We start from the raw sequence: 15,027 nt of genomic DNA, 5'->3' as shown, positions 1-15,027 counted from the left end.
ATTTAGAGACAGGACTATATCTCCCAGTGTTTTAAACCCAGATCAAAGTAAAACTTGATTAAACTGAACAAGGCGTCCATGTTGTTACCATTAAATCGAGCTCTCACTAAAGGAATAAAGGTGTTTTTATTTATTTTTTCAAATGCTTTCTAAACTCAGAAAAAAAAGTTCAGTAAATCAGAGAAAAATTACCCCGATAAACCAAACATGAAAAAAATTACATTATGAAAAACAGAAAAAAGATGACTCATAAAAACCAAAAAAAGAAATTGGTCAGAAAAACAGACAAAGTTTTTTTTTTGTGAATCCAATGCGCTTCCGTACATAAGTTTCCTTAAAATCTGTGCTGATGTCTTCTTTTCTCCGACCAACAGTCAAACACTAAAATATTCAGTGTTCAATAATTGATTGGTATTTTTGGTGATTGACTTGAGTAACGCAGCGTGAAACAAAATGCTACTTCCTCGTCTATATTACTATTCGAGGGTTTTTATGAATCTGTATTAACAAATATGAAAGTGTAAACAAAAATGGGCCTCCAATATAAGTCCTGGTCAGTTGACTTAATTTGACCTTTTTACTTCAAGTCTCTAATCCTAGATTATTGTGAACTGTTTCATATTCCTAATTTCCTAATCTGCATCACAATAGTCCACTGATTCTGCAATGAATATAAAGTAGGGCCAATGACTGTGTAATGCATTTAATTGTCTGTTTTAATGCAACTACAATCAAATCAATGGTATTTAATTGCAAAAGAAAACACATGCAAGACAGTTACCTAGTGAAATATGTAGCAGTCAGCAAATGTTATGTTGAGTGTAAATAGGACAGAGTTCAAGGTCACGCTGTAGTGTCTCAATGTCAGTGCACATTGTAGTGGTAACTGCAAGTGATGATTACACATGTTCACGCACACATACACACACACACACACACACAAACACACACCATCTATCGCTTCTTTTTGCTCTCTTTCTTTTGTTTCTGTCGGATCTGAGCGGCTGCTCCTTTAGGTTTCTTCATCTGTTCGGCAGCTTTGCTGTCAATGGACTCTGTTGCCTCCTGTAGAGAAACACATGGAGTGAAAAAAACAAAAAAAACAATCAAACAACTGAAATGAGGTGTGCAAATAAAAACACACGACTGTTAAGCATGATGAGAGAAGTGGTTTTAAATAGATTTGAAGTGCTTTCCAGGGATTACTTAGCCGAGCCATTAAACTACGTTTTGCATAAAATGCTTATCGGAAATCCTTTAAATATTGATACAGATTGCACCTTTTGGTAATGCAGTTTTATCTAAATATTTCAATTCAAGGATTTTGTGGCCACACACGAAGCATGGAAATTCATAAGTGTTTTAATGCATTCAGTCTGTCAGCACTGTTTCTGCGATTGCAATCTTTTCTATTCTTCTAGCAGAGCAGCGACGGCACAACGCTGCGGAGGATGAAACGGCGACATACTGTGGAGAGTAATCAGTGCATCTGATGATGGCTGGTGGAAATAGAACAGTTAGACATCGGGTTTAATTGCTCTCGCCTATAAATAAAGTCTCCTGACAGCTGTTCGGATTGAGATTAAGAAAGTAACCCATCGTGTCGCTGTCTTCACGGACATTCAAGAATAAGATCTGCAACTTTCTTTCTTATTTGTGTCTTTCACATAGAGAAAATGGTGACATTCTGTAGGATTTGTTTTATAGCTGTCAAGAGTGTCACGCTGACATGACATGTACTGAACTCCAGAGATTGTGAGGGGCTCTATGTGTGAATGCTAAATGTCCACAACATTTGTGGCGCTCCATACATTCAACTGCCAGCTCCCTAATATAATCTCTCTTAATGTTGGAGTGAGCTCTTAGGAGAACCCAACAGGAGAAACTCCACAGCAAGTGAATGGGCAAATGTCTTTGCTTGCTGCAAGCTGAAGCCAGATGTTGCCTCCTCCTCCTCCTGCTGTTGTTGTGAACACAAATCACCCAGACAACTGCAGCTCATACGAATATCATGAATATTTTCATCAATCATCCTTCCCCTTATATTTTGTTCTCCTCTCACTTAAACCGCAGCCAAAACCTGACTTCTCTTCTCGGCATCCACCTCACCTGTTCATGGCCCTTGGATGTGGGGAAGATGATGGCCAGGATGCAGATGAGCTGGAAGATCGCACCCAGAAACAGCCCGTAGCGCAGTACACTCTCTAGAAATGTAGGCTCGGGGACTTCCGGAGGAGACAGGTCCAGATCTGCAGTCATGATTCTGCTGGCTCCTTTCCCTCAGTGACCTCTCTGTGTAAATGACATCAGTGTTAGGCAGGGGACAATTACAATTCAGATATAAAATATAACTGTGATTCACAATATTACAGGTAAAATTGCCAAAAAAACTATTTTCTTTTTGCACATGATCCATAATCTCGATTTATATAATCTGCAAACGTTCATGATACCTGCAGCAACACAGGTTTTGCATTCAATTCTGAAATTCTGATTAATTACAGATCAGATTTGATCTGTTCTCTGAAATGACAAGTACATTCACACACACACAGGTGCATGTGTACATGCAAAAAGATGCATGGATCGATCTGACCATTTTCATGAGTGGCGAATATCAAATATGTATATGCTATAGGACCACACACTAAAGTCTTCATTTGTATTGTATTGTCACATTATTATCACATTTATATTGCCCTTTAAATCGGTTACTTGAGTGATTCAACAAGTTTCTCCATTCAGGATGATCCTTAAAATGGAGTTTCATCAGTGTGTTTTTCATCATCATTTCAACCCATTTCCAGTTAGCGTTACATCGTATGTAGAGCATGCCTACTAAACATTTCCCTCAAAATACAATGGCATGATGGCATGCAAGTTCCACGTTATATATTCCGTATTTCCCTGAAAACTGCTCTCGTGAACATGCGGCGGTGCAGTATTAACGTGGACAACAACGTAACAAAACACAAATAACATACGTGTAAACGTAGATGTGGGTTCTTATATCACAATGACGGGAAAACCTTACCAGTGACGGGGGAAGTTTTACTGTTCGTTTTCGTCCACTGACAACAACAAAGTCAGGGCAAAAAGTGAACAAAGATATTAAATTCCTTTTGGAATAAGCTAACCTGAAACAATCCGAGTTACAAAGGAAAGAAAATAAATTCCGTTTCCCGGAAATGACGATTAAAACAACTTCCGGCCTGGTAAAGGATTGGTTTGGAAATGTCGCCCTCTGGAGCTCATGGATGGTATAAATGAAAAACAGTGAAACTGGGCTGGAATAATTCTCCCATTCACCAAATTCATTGAAACATAATTTTCTAGTCCTTGTGTGGAAAACGAATATATTGTATATATATTGAATATATATATGTAGTAATACGTTTGAAACAATATGATAATGATTTAAATGATATGTTTTTGTTTTTGTTAATACAACATGGCTTCTAATTTGTGGCCAAAATGTTCATTATAATAATTTTTTTATCAATATTGAGATCATGATTATATGATTATCCATTAGGAAAATTATAATTCCAGTGTCATCTGTTAACTTCAATGTTGTGCTCATCCCAGACACAGCTTCATATGAACATATTTATTAGAAAATATTTTACACGTGCTTACAAAGAGCAGTTGTAAACATTCAAGAACAGCCAGTCAGTCATACATGTTAAAAGAGAGAACACATACATGCAGTATAAGGCGTGATTTATGGTCTACTAACTTAGGTAAAATATAGTAAAAATGAGAAATAACAGTTCTTTGATGAAAAAATGTGGTGATTGAGTGTTGGGTCCAAAGATCCGTCACCCTGCAAACGTCCTTTCAGACAACAAGGATGTTATATTTGTAATTCTACAGATTATATCCAGGGATTAAACATCGTGGCAGCTGCAGGTTTTCAGGTTCACTCTCCACTGTGTCCTTTCAAGTCCCGTCTTATGATGTCGTTCACTGGAAAACATGAATAAATGAATTGAGATATGCAACTTTAACGTTCACGACAGTGTAAATACAAAGCAAAGCAGAATCATGTTAAAGACATCAGCCTAATTTATCCTTTGGATACATTTTTAATTTTTACAACCTACAACCACGTGTCTGTAGTTATAATAATATATATATATATAATCCCAAAAACTGCACTGATGCTCACTGAAATAGATTGTTGCTGGTTTCATTTACTTTCACTATTACTCGCGCTGGTTTCCGAGACCAGACTGAAAGACATTGCATCTTTCTCTCTCGTCTTGCATCCAAACCGCAGGTGTGTATACATGCATACATGCATTTGTCTGCAGTACACTTCCTGTTTCTGTTTTCTATCACAGAAGTGTAAACCGAAACTTTAACCTCCGCCTTATTTAGATCATTTAACCACTATAACGCCAAACCTATCATATGTGATAAATGACTTTTTGAGCCCTCTACGTGAGCAGTGTGATCATTTATTCCCCTGAAAAACCAGATGTATAAAATAATGGGAAACCCGGATTTGTTGGATTTGTTCGTGTATTTTTTTGTTCAAGAAAAAAAGAAAGAATATTTGAGAATTGTGACCCGCTGTATCAAATATGATACAAATTAAAACTCCTATATGGAAATTGATATCTTAAAAAAATGATTTTGTTTGTTCAGACGGACCAATAAAGGCTCCAGTTTCAAAGAATTAGATTTTTCGGTCAATTATTTGATGGTTTTGGCTTTACGGGGTTAAACAATGTAAGGGGGTCGACCCCAGGTCAAGCGCCACCTGTCCACAGAACTGAATGAAACTTGGTTCAGTTGTTTTTGAGTACGACTGCTAACACAGAGTTATATAAATGCAACTTTATGCAACTAAAGCGGTTGGAAGTTGGGAACAGCTTCAGTGATGCGATGCAAGAATCTGAATGTTAAGAAGACTTAATAAAGAATTCACAATTTCCATCAGTCCTTCATCTTGACTGACAAAAGTAGCTGAGCTACAGCTCTTGGACTTTCCCTGCAGTTTCAGGATGACACTTCAAACCACTCTGCACCATTAACACCCTGCCCAGTGCTTCGCCCACTTCCTGGTTGCAACCTTATTTTCATGTAATGCAGGAATCAGGTCGACTCAACTGTGTGTCAGTCACAGTAATGATGAACCTTTAGCTCCCAGTTTGACGCTTTGTGCACCTGTCAGCCTTGAGCTTGTACTCTTGACTTTTTTCAAGGCTTTACAAGGCTTCACCAGTTTCTGGAGGTCAGCATTGCTCCGAGGCTACTTATAGATGCTTCTCTCTGTAGAACGACAACACTGAAACTGGAGAAAGCACTCACACTGTCCCACACTGTCAATATACATGGATCACCACCTAATTGTTTCTCCGTTAGGTCATAACCTACATATCCAGAATATTTAATACAAATCTGAGGTATGCTGCTCAAAGACAGAGCTTAATAAAAAGTAGTCTATTGTAGATTTAAAGTTGCATTATGTAATAAATCTAAAGCAACTGGTCATAAAATCCTCCTAATATGTCACAGAGACTCAGGAATAATGTTCATATAACAAACTGAACTCACCAACAACAACAGTACAGACAAAATATTTGCATTCAAAAAAATGTTTTTGCAGACTGCAAATCATGTTTTGGCATGTGGCGCCACCTACTGCCATCTACCAATCATTGCAGTCAGTAGAGTCTCAAGTACCGAGCCACGGGTTGCCAGTTACGTCAGAAAGCGAAACTTAAAAGACCTCGGTATTATGTAGTTACCGTTTTTGGCCACATTCTTACATATGACACCTTTAAGTAGTCAGACATTGCTCTTACTTCTCATGTCAGAAAAGTGTGGGGATTAAATACATTCAGACTGTGGCCAATAATCCAATCTGTACTCTTGCAGTGCAGTTACAGTACTCACCGTCCTCCAGATAGGCATAGCTGAGGTTCTCTTCTTTGACCGTAACCCTCTCTGGAGCCCACTCTTTGTGGTTTCCTTCACCTGGCTCTGCTCTGCATGCCGTCTTATGTGGCACTTGACTCTGGATGAATCTAGAAGGTGGCGACTTCCCCACTGGCGGCGCCGTCTGCTGCCTTGACATCAAACAGGCCTCGAACGAATCGCAAACCTGAGAAGCTTCGGTGAGTTTGCCCACAGGGGGTTTGGCACCGGGAGAGGAGGCGGAGTGGGATACCACCGGGAAACCACCGAGAAGAGCTGCACCGCAGCCGCTGTAATGTTGGTTTGCTGCGTGGTACAACACGGGACTGCCGATCAGACCGCCGGCACTGGACTGGTAATACGCTGACTGGTCGTCTTGTGAATCCGGCGTGACGGCGCGGACTCTGGGGTCCACAGTGGCAAGATGGTACAGCGCTGGAGAAACACTCAGGGCTTGGAGGTTGCTGTCTTGCTCCAGGTGGTGGTAGAGCGACTTCACTGACAGCGACCAGTTATCTGAACTGCCGTATGTGTTTGAACGATAGTCATCGGGTGGTTCTGCTTTGACGGCTGGGAAATAGAAAAAACAAAGTTAATTTTTACAGTGTCAATGGGTGTCGTCTTCCTGATCGTCCATTAACTTTAATTGGCACTTCTCACGTTGAACACACAGAATATTGTGCAGACAAGGAAGAGACACGTGTTATGATTGAGCACTTCCTCCATTTCCTGTTTTATTTTGTGATAAAACGGGAAATTCTCTCTCATTACTTCCTGTTCTGGTTCCACTGGCACCATGATGATTACAGGCCACGCCCAGGCAGGTTTCTCACACCTGTGTCTCGTTTCCCCGTTAGCTCTGAGTACATAAGGCCATCTTAGCTAGCAGTCTCTCACTGACAGGTTGTGTTGTCAGTTTATTGCAAGGGTTACAGCTTCATTTCTGTTGTTTCTAGTGTTTGACCCTGTTTGCGTGCTGTTTTTTGACTCTGTCTTGAGCCCACTGACTGAGTGCTTTCTTTGCTTTCTGTGCCTTGTGTCCCGCAACTGAGTCCTGTTTTTACCAGCCGTAATAATAATAATAATAATAATAATACTTTTGAGACCATGAAAGTCTATGCCTCTTATTTCTATGGTCCATGATTCCTTGCATGAATTAGGGGCTTCCTTTGCATTCAGTCACTGAAAATGGATTTTGTGTTAAATTTAACTCCGTTAGTGTTAACATAACCTAAAGAGTTAAATAAATGTATATATGAGGCATATCAGTATTTACACAGCAGTAACATAGTCACACTTATATATACATATAAATATCTTTATGTATATTGCTGTCTAAAGAGTGCCTAAGAGAGTGTCTAAATATCAGATCTTGGTATTACATGTAGGTGGTGAGAGCAGTAGCCGAACGACAGTAAAGCGCGAGATTTTCCGCCTTATGTGAAAGTTGCCAACCCAGTGCAAAGACCTGTGTCATGGGTGCACTAAGTTCCCTCCTAAAAGCTGCCTGAGACAGAGTTACTGCGAGGATGAAGAACATCATCACGTTAAAAAGTTGCCTTAAGTGTTCTTAAAATTCTGCTGCAGTTGGATCTAATCTGATTTAAGTTGTGCAATTTCCTGTATTCTCCAAATTTGACCTAGTAAGGGTGTAAACTTAACCCTTTAGCAACATTACAAGAAGCCAGATTACATTTAATTTATTTTTTGGGTCGTTTGAATGCAGTTCAAGTTGTATGGAGTCTTTCAGCGTGAGTTGTGATTTCCTCACAACACCTCTCTTGACTTGAAATGTCAACCCCGTGTTTTTGCGATCGCCTTAACTTTTTAATTAAACTAACATTATCTCAAGGCCATAGACGACATTATCGAGAGCACAGAAACCCAACAGTTCTCACAATGAGAAAGCGCTATAGGCATCGGTGGAGAGAGAAAAAGTCCCTTTCAACAGGAAGGAATCTCTGACTCACAGCTGTGCAGCCATCTGCCTGGACCGGTTGTGGTGAAAGGAAAAATGGGGGACAGAGGAGATATGCAGGCACAGAAAGTTTAGCCACCTTCCCGACAGACGTGTACTGTATACTGTACCTATCACAGGAGTGTAGATGAAGTGCTGAGGCTGACTGCGTTTCTTCTTCCCGTTGATGACGTAAAAGTTGACTTTGACTGGGCGGCAAATGGTGCGGTCTCGATAAGGCGGCACCTCGACAAACAGCATGTTCTAGGCGGCGATAATCAAACACAATGATCGAGCTTTTACAGCAGTGTGTGCTGAGCAAAATCTTAGTATTCAAATATAAAGAATCCTTGACAGAGCCTGCGTCTTGGTTTTTGTCAGTACTCACAGCTTGTGTTTTGTCTTTGTCCACAGCGGCCTCCACCTCCCAGATTTGCTGCCCGTCTGAAATTAAGGACATTTGGAAAATAATTTATAACCTTAGCTTGCTAATTATTTCATAAAGATATCAATCCTGTTTTTATTGTTTCACAGCATGTGAGCACATAATTTTGTACACAGACGGTGGAAATCTAGCTTGGTTTCCATTCCCACCTCAGTCGTTACCTGACATTTCTGTTTTCTACCCACACTTTGAAAACAAAACAACAAAAAAAAAAAGAATATACAAAGCCTCTTCTCTGGGTCTGAATCTTTATCAGTCTGTCTAACCACATCCTGTTGCATAGAACTCCACACCAAGCAACAGGGAGCTCTTTACTTGCAGTCAACTGTACGCATCCTGCTCTCTCAAACCCTGCAAACCAACCACTCTGTGTGGGCAGAAGGAGCAGAAGCCGTGTAACAATTTCCATCTAACAATAATTAACTAATGGTTCATTCTGACAGGGTTAAACGTGTGGGGGCGAATAGGAGGATGTTGCCTACGTGATAAAATTCAAGCAAGATATCGGATGTTGTACAAAGCATTCAAATATTTTAATAATCATTGGAATCCAGAATCGTTAAGTCAACAATATCTTCTGCTGCACCAGCGTCCATACACTCTTAGAAATAAAAGTGCTAAGTAGAACCATATAAGGTTCTTCGGCTTGTCCTCATAGGAGAACCCTTTTTAAAACGAACCCTTAGTGTTACCAAGAACCCTTTTAAAGGTTCTTTTTTTTATTCAGGAAAGGGGTTTTAAAGGGTTCTCTGGATCAAAATGGTTCTTAATGGAACCATTAGTGTTACAAAGATCCTTTGAAAAACAAATGGTTCCAGGTAGAACCTCAGCCCTTGTAGAAGAACACTTTTGGAACCCTTATTTTTAAGAGTGTAGAGGAAATCAGTCTATAAGCTCACTGTGACAGTGGAGCTGGTGCCTGTTGCTGCCTCATTTGGCAAATTTTCATCACTTCGACAAAGAATTTCAAACTTCATCAACTACTCCAGTGTGCCGTGATATAAAATCACTGATTTTCTCCACAGACTTTGGTGGAGGGAGTAAAAGGTTACGGTGGCAAAAGACTGCCAAACAGAGATAACAAGATATTATATAAAGTTCAATCTTTCCTTCCTGAATCTGGACTTTCCCCTTTAAGCCCTTGAGACATGAGGGTAAACACCTGAAAGAGTCCAAAAAAACCTCCTATCAGCATCAATTTGTGGTTTTACATATGATGTAAAGTCATTTTGACTTCCTGTAGTTTTGTCTGTTACTGTGCACAAGAAAACAAACACCTTGTCAGTGAGCGGTATGAGATGGACTCTCAAGAACTAATAACCATATTTAATGTTTAAGTTCTTACAAGCGCTGGTTCCTCCTCACCTTGTGTCTTCTCAGAGAATATCACCTTGGAGTCGGGCGTAAAATTTTGACCAATTAGGACCATTTGTTGACCGCCGAGTACCGAGCATCGGTCCAGGTCGTGCCTCTCGACTGAAGGAAGCTCCTGAGCTGAGCGCTGAGCTGAGAAAACAACAACAACAATAACAAATTGGCTCGGAGACGTTCACATTAAAGCAAACCTTTACAACAGTTGACCACAATATAATGATAGAAAAAAAGAGTAAAAAAATTGGTGAATTTGACGGCAACACGGCAACAGGTTTCTTAAACATTAACCATCTTACACTCCTGGCTATGCGCTCTTAGAAATAAGGGTTCCAAAAGGGTTCTTCTACAAGGGCTGATCGTTCTACCTGGAACCATTTGCTTCTGAAAAACCCTGTCCCAGAAGAAAGGGTTTTTTAAGGGTTCTTGGTAACACTAATGGTTCCAGTAAGAACCATTTTGATCCAGAGAACCCCTTTGCTGAATAAAGAGGTTTAAAAGGGTTCTTGGTGGAACCCTCTAAAAGGATTCCAGGTGGAACCACAAAGGGTTCTCCCATGAGGACAAGCCGAAGAACCTTATAATTATGGTTCTACTTAGCACTTTTATTTCTAAGAGCGTACTGGACCATATTTATTTGAAAAGCTTAAAAAAATCAAAAGCCCATAGATACACATACGAAACACTACTTACAGCATTCAATAGCATCAGAGGCGACCTGAAGAGACAGGAGCTGTCCTCCAGACTGAGGAACATGGACACGGAACACCAAGCGCACGCGCGTGTTCTTCCGCCCGATGTCCGTCTCGCCGTTCCTCAGCTCAATGTCGGCGTTTCTCAGCTTGAGGATTCCGACGCAATCGATCCTGCGAAACGCAAACGGGAAGGCGAACGCGACGATGAGTCAGAAGTGAGAGAATACTTTCACTGAGATATTCATCTAAGGTTGCTTACGAAACAGAGACTGAGTGGTTTGCATCTGTTTGAAATGATAAAGTGGTTACAACTTTGACTTGTTCCGAAGCAGTGGTTTGTGGCCTTTACGTTTACTTACTAACAGTTGAGTAATTCCAGTAACTAATTACAGGATTTTTGTAGAAAACCCAGCGTCTGCTAGGGCGAACTTGGCAAGAAAAGACACAGGAAGTTGTGCAATTCTGATTTTTGTCAGAAACAACAACAACTTTTTGGGAGGAGAAAATAAGCCATGTCATTGTTAGCATAAAATAGCCATTATAACGAGAGATTACAATGCATATATACAGAAAGAGTCATTTACATAGACATCGGTTGGTTATCGGTCATAACTAACACAATTGTCAAAGTTCAATCGGCAGTTTTCACTCACCTGACCCCGCCCCCAACCAGCCTGCTAAGACACACCTCCTACACACCTCCCAAGCTAACACTGCTCACCTGTGATAACAACTGCTCCTCGTCTCCTGCAATCAGCACCTCCTTATCCTATTATGTGTATGCACCAGCTCCACACTCACTCCTTTTGCTAGCTTGTTCTTAGCCCCGTTTATTTCTGGACTGACTATCCATTGAACTGCCTCGGTCTGAAACCTCACCACGTTTCTGCCTCAGCATCTCTGGTTTCTGTCTGCCTGTTCCCTGGACCGTCACGTGACCTTTTCCCTTTGGTTCAGCTCTCCACACCTACTTACATACTTGCCTACCTGCTGTTACCCCCTCTACATGCATCTCAGTCTCTCTGTCCACGACTGCTGATTCCTCATCTCCTGACTGCTTTCCCCATTTCCTCTGCTGTTAACACTGGATTGTGGATTGACGCACCTCCAGTATAACCCACATCTTCTCTGTTTTACTCACATCACTCTCATGTGGTTTGTCGGCTCCAGAGGGATCTCCAACACTTTGGTGCCGCTGATCACCCTCTCCATGCTGGGCGTGGTGACGGTTTTGCCCGTGATGCGGTGCACCTGGTAGAAGGCGTGCGGTTTCAGGAGCCTCTCGTCCGCCGTCCCTATGAAGACCTGCAGCCTCAGCGGAACCGAGCCTTGATACCCGCGGAGCTGGCGAGGGAAACAAAAAACGATCGGATTTCCCCCCCAATAGCAATGGCAAAGCAAAAATGCAAAGACTGTTGGTGCAAAAGTACCAGGGGAAACTTTGTATTGTTGTACTTCTATTGTTTGTCAATGTAACTTTCACAATGTGTGTGTTTCTTTAGCATATTGAAAGCCACGCATGCCTCAATAACTTGTCCGCACGGGAGTACTAATGTGAAAGTGACATGAGCGTGACAAGAGACATCGTTTTCTTGTTTCATATCTTGTATTGACACCCACACACAGATCATATAATGTACATATATCCCTAACTGTTCAGTACATTTTCTACTTGTCATATCATATTTCATGTTAATATATACATTTAATCGGCTGCTAATATTGTGTTTTCTTAATCTTATTCCTTATCTTCTTGAGTGTTATTTTAATTCTGGAGGAGCAAATGTAACGCACCCTAGTTTCCCCACAGCGATTACTAAAGTACAGTCATACACTACTGTTCAAAAGTAGTTCACTTTTGAAGAGGTCACTTAGAAATGTCCTTATTTTTGAAGGAAAAACAATTTTTTTTCCAGTGAATATAACATGAAATGAATCAGAAATACACTCTATACCTTGTTAATGTGGTAAACGACTATTCTAGCTGCAAACGTCTGGTTTTTAATGGAATATGTACATACGTGTAAAGAGGCCAGCAACCATCTCTCCAGTGTTCTAATGGTACATTGCGTTTGCTAACCGCGTTAGAAGGCTATTGGATGATTAGAAAACCCTTGTGCAATTGTGTTAGCACAGTTGAAAACAGTTTTGCCAAAGAAAAAAACCCCACCTGAACTTCTGGATGCCCTCCTTTAGGTGTCTTCACAGCACCACGGCTGCCCTCTGTCTCATAGTGAGCTCTGTGGTGAGATCTGGGCTGCTGCAGGATCAATAGCTCGTACTGACTGGACTGGCTGGGCATTGGCCACTCTAAAGACGGGAGTGGGGCCATGGAGAGACCACTGGGAGGGAGAAAAGAGAGGAAGAGTACATTGCAAAATGTCAAAAAAACACTAGACAGCTGAAGGATGTACATAAATCTCAGGAAGAGGAAGAAGAACACACCTGAATGTGCTGTGATGGACTGGATGAGTTGGTGGCCACACAGGTGGGACAATGTAGATGGTGTCAGACTTGACCTCAGCTCCAGGCCTGCCAATCCTCTCCTGCTCAGTGGCCCAGTCGTAGACCTCTCTATACACACCGTCCTGTGTCTGAGCTTGGCCATGTGCACTTCGCACCATTACCGGGGGAACTGCTCTGGACCGACAGGAGCTCCAGTCCTCCTCCAGACCTGTGGAGGGGGTCTGAATTTTGGTCTGAAACTGAGCTTGGGCCTGATACTGGTGAAGGTAGCGAGACCCCTGTTGCTCGTGAGGCGAGGGGATGGGGCTCGGGCTGCGTGAGCGCTGCTTGACAGGAGTGGCCCCCAGACAGGAGTGGCCCTGGTCATAAGCTCGCTTTCCATGTGGCGAGGCAGAGCGGGAGCGCTGGTGGGGAAGCGGCGCGGCGGCGCGTTGGTGCTGTGGCAAGAGATAGGCCTCGTCTGTGACGCCGTTACGGGGCGATGCTCTCGGAGAGGAGTGGGCAGAGGAAGTGTGGATGCTCTGGAGGCCCGGGCACAGGTCTAAGGCGGACAACCCAATGCTGCAGCCTGCTCCGATTGAAGGAGAAACACAGGGCGAAGCCACAGGAGAGTAGGACTCTGCTGGCCATCCTGTGGAAGAGTTACTGCTGGCGGGGCTCACACACTCCCTGTAGGCTCCCAGGACTGTGGAGCCAGGACTGGGGTTCAGGGTCTGCGAGCTGAGAGAGTCGCCAGATGGAGTAATCTCAATCCTGGGGCTGGGAGCGGCGATGTTGCCGGATCTCGCCGCCAGCTCCAAAGACTCAAACACAGATCCTGACAGGTTCTCCTCAGCGAGTGCGCTGCAAGATGAGATGTTCTGGCTGGAGTTGGAGACGCATGGGGTGGGATGGTCAACCACCAGCAGAGGAGGCTGGTTTTTATCCTGGAAGAGGGCACCGGGATCATCTGTCAAAAAACAAGTCAAGTTTAAGTCGTGGACATGGGACAACTATTACCACCTCAAGATAACTTCGCCTTCACATCCATCCATCATGTCTAGTGTTAGAGGGTTGCCCTTTGAGCTGAATCCCAACACACTTAAAGGTGCCATATGTTAGAATGTGGCCAAAAACGGTTACTACACTCAAATTCAAAATACCGAGGTCTTTTAGGTTTGGTTTTCTGACGTAACTGGCAACCCGTGGTTGCTCGGCAGCTGAGACTCTACTGACTGCAATGATTGGTAGACGGCGGTAGGTGGCGCCACATGCCAAAACATGATTTCAAAACATAAACATGATTTGCAGTCTGCAAAATATATATTTTTAATGCGAATATTTTGTCTTTACTGCTGTTGTTGGTGAGTTCAGTTTGTTATATGAACATTATTCCTGAGTCTCTGTGACATATTAGGAGGATTTTACGGCCAGTTGCTTTAGATTTATTGCATAATGCACCTTTAACACGTACATTTTGTCTTCACGTTGGACCGCGTCTGGCTTTCAAACCACTTATGATGTCAGTAAATTATTAGATATTTTAAGATAATCTAATGATAATTCATTTTTGAAAAGGCTGCACATGCCAATTTAGCCCTGGTTTCTAAAAATATAGCACCCAAAGTGGAATCAAGAGCCATGATTTAAGCTACTTGAGGTCAGTGAAAGGAGAATTTCAGTGTAGCATCAGTACCTGACAGCTCACTACTCACAGAACCACTTAATTACAGCCGAAGACAACATTTACTCTAACACTATAGGGATGATTGCGATGAATTATACGGACAAAACATCTACACAAGAAGAGGAATTTCTGAATACATTCTCACCTTTGTCACAGCCAACAGGAAACTCCTCTGTGTTATACAGAAACAGGTCGTTAAAATCCAACTCCTCTTGACTGATGTCTTGACTTAGACTCTCGGTCAGACCCAAACCTCGAGAAGTCATGTCCACCTCTAAATATATCTATTTATCACTTTTTTTTAAAAATTATTCAAAACCTAATTAAAGATCTTCATAGAAAAAAAGAACAGAGATCTAATCCCTGCAGTGTGTTTTAGAGGAAAAGCAGCTGCTCGAATAAAAATATCCAGCACAGTGAGACGAGAGGAGAAAAAAAAGAGACTGAGCGCGAGCACACCCGTGTGTGTGTGTGTGTGTGGGTGTGTGTGTGTGTGTGT

The 15,027-nt window shown here is 42.0% G+C and overlaps 2 protein-coding genes across 3 annotated transcripts; both read right to left on the bottom strand.

Annotated features, from left to right (window-relative positions):
- Window positions 1–307: 307 nt before the first annotated feature.
- On the bottom strand, window positions 308–3,159 carry manbal (mannosidase beta like). Of its 2 annotated transcripts, none has more exons than XM_083891921.1 (3): window positions 3,035–3,159; window positions 2,110–2,292; window positions 308–1,065 (listed from the first exon to the last, which is right to left on the bottom strand). In XM_083891921.1, exons 2-3 carry the CDS (start codon window positions 2,257–2,259, stop codon window positions 955–957), a joined length of 261 nt encoding a protein of 86 aa, XP_083748047.1. In that variant the 5' UTR covers window positions 2,260–2,292; window positions 3,035–3,159; the 3' UTR covers window positions 308–954. The 2 variants fall into 2 exon arrangements, with proteins under 2 accessions (XP_083748047.1, XP_083748048.1); XM_083891922.1 differs by having other exon boundaries at window positions 2,985–3,146.
- A 716-nt stretch (window positions 3,160–3,875) lies between these two features.
- nfatc2b (nuclear factor of activated T cells 2b) lies at window positions 3,876–14,794 on the bottom strand (the record flags this gene model as incomplete). Its single annotated transcript, XM_083891923.1, has 10 exons — window positions 3,876–3,969; window positions 5,908–6,498; window positions 8,017–8,149; window positions 8,274–8,329; window positions 9,696–9,836; window positions 10,395–10,567; window positions 11,538–11,740; window positions 12,567–12,738; window positions 12,842–13,811; window positions 14,674–14,794. 10 exons carry the CDS (start codon window positions 14,792–14,794, stop codon window positions 3,923–3,925), a joined length of 2,607 nt encoding a protein of 868 aa, XP_083748049.1. The 3' UTR covers window positions 3,876–3,922.
- Between the last annotated feature and the right edge of the window lie 233 nt (window positions 14,795–15,027).

This window comes from Microchirus variegatus (assembly GCF_963457635.1).
Source record: "Microchirus variegatus genome assembly, chromosome: 7".
Lineage (NCBI taxonomy): Eukaryota > Metazoa > Chordata > Actinopteri > Pleuronectiformes > Soleidae > Microchirus > Microchirus variegatus.
The sequence above is the reverse complement of the archived record's forward strand: the minus strand, read 5'-3'. Positions and strand labels throughout refer to the sequence as shown.

Excerpts from the sequence above, each read along its gene's own strand:
- manbal (XM_083891921.1), bottom strand. The coding sequence starts at position 2,259 with ATGACTGCAGATCTGGACCTGTCTCCTCCGGAAGTCCCCGAGCCTACA. Across the intron at positions 1,066-2,109 it reads CATCCAAGGGCCATGAACAG|GAGGCAACAGAGTCCATTGA; the intron begins GTGAGGTGGATG and ends GTTTCTCTACAG.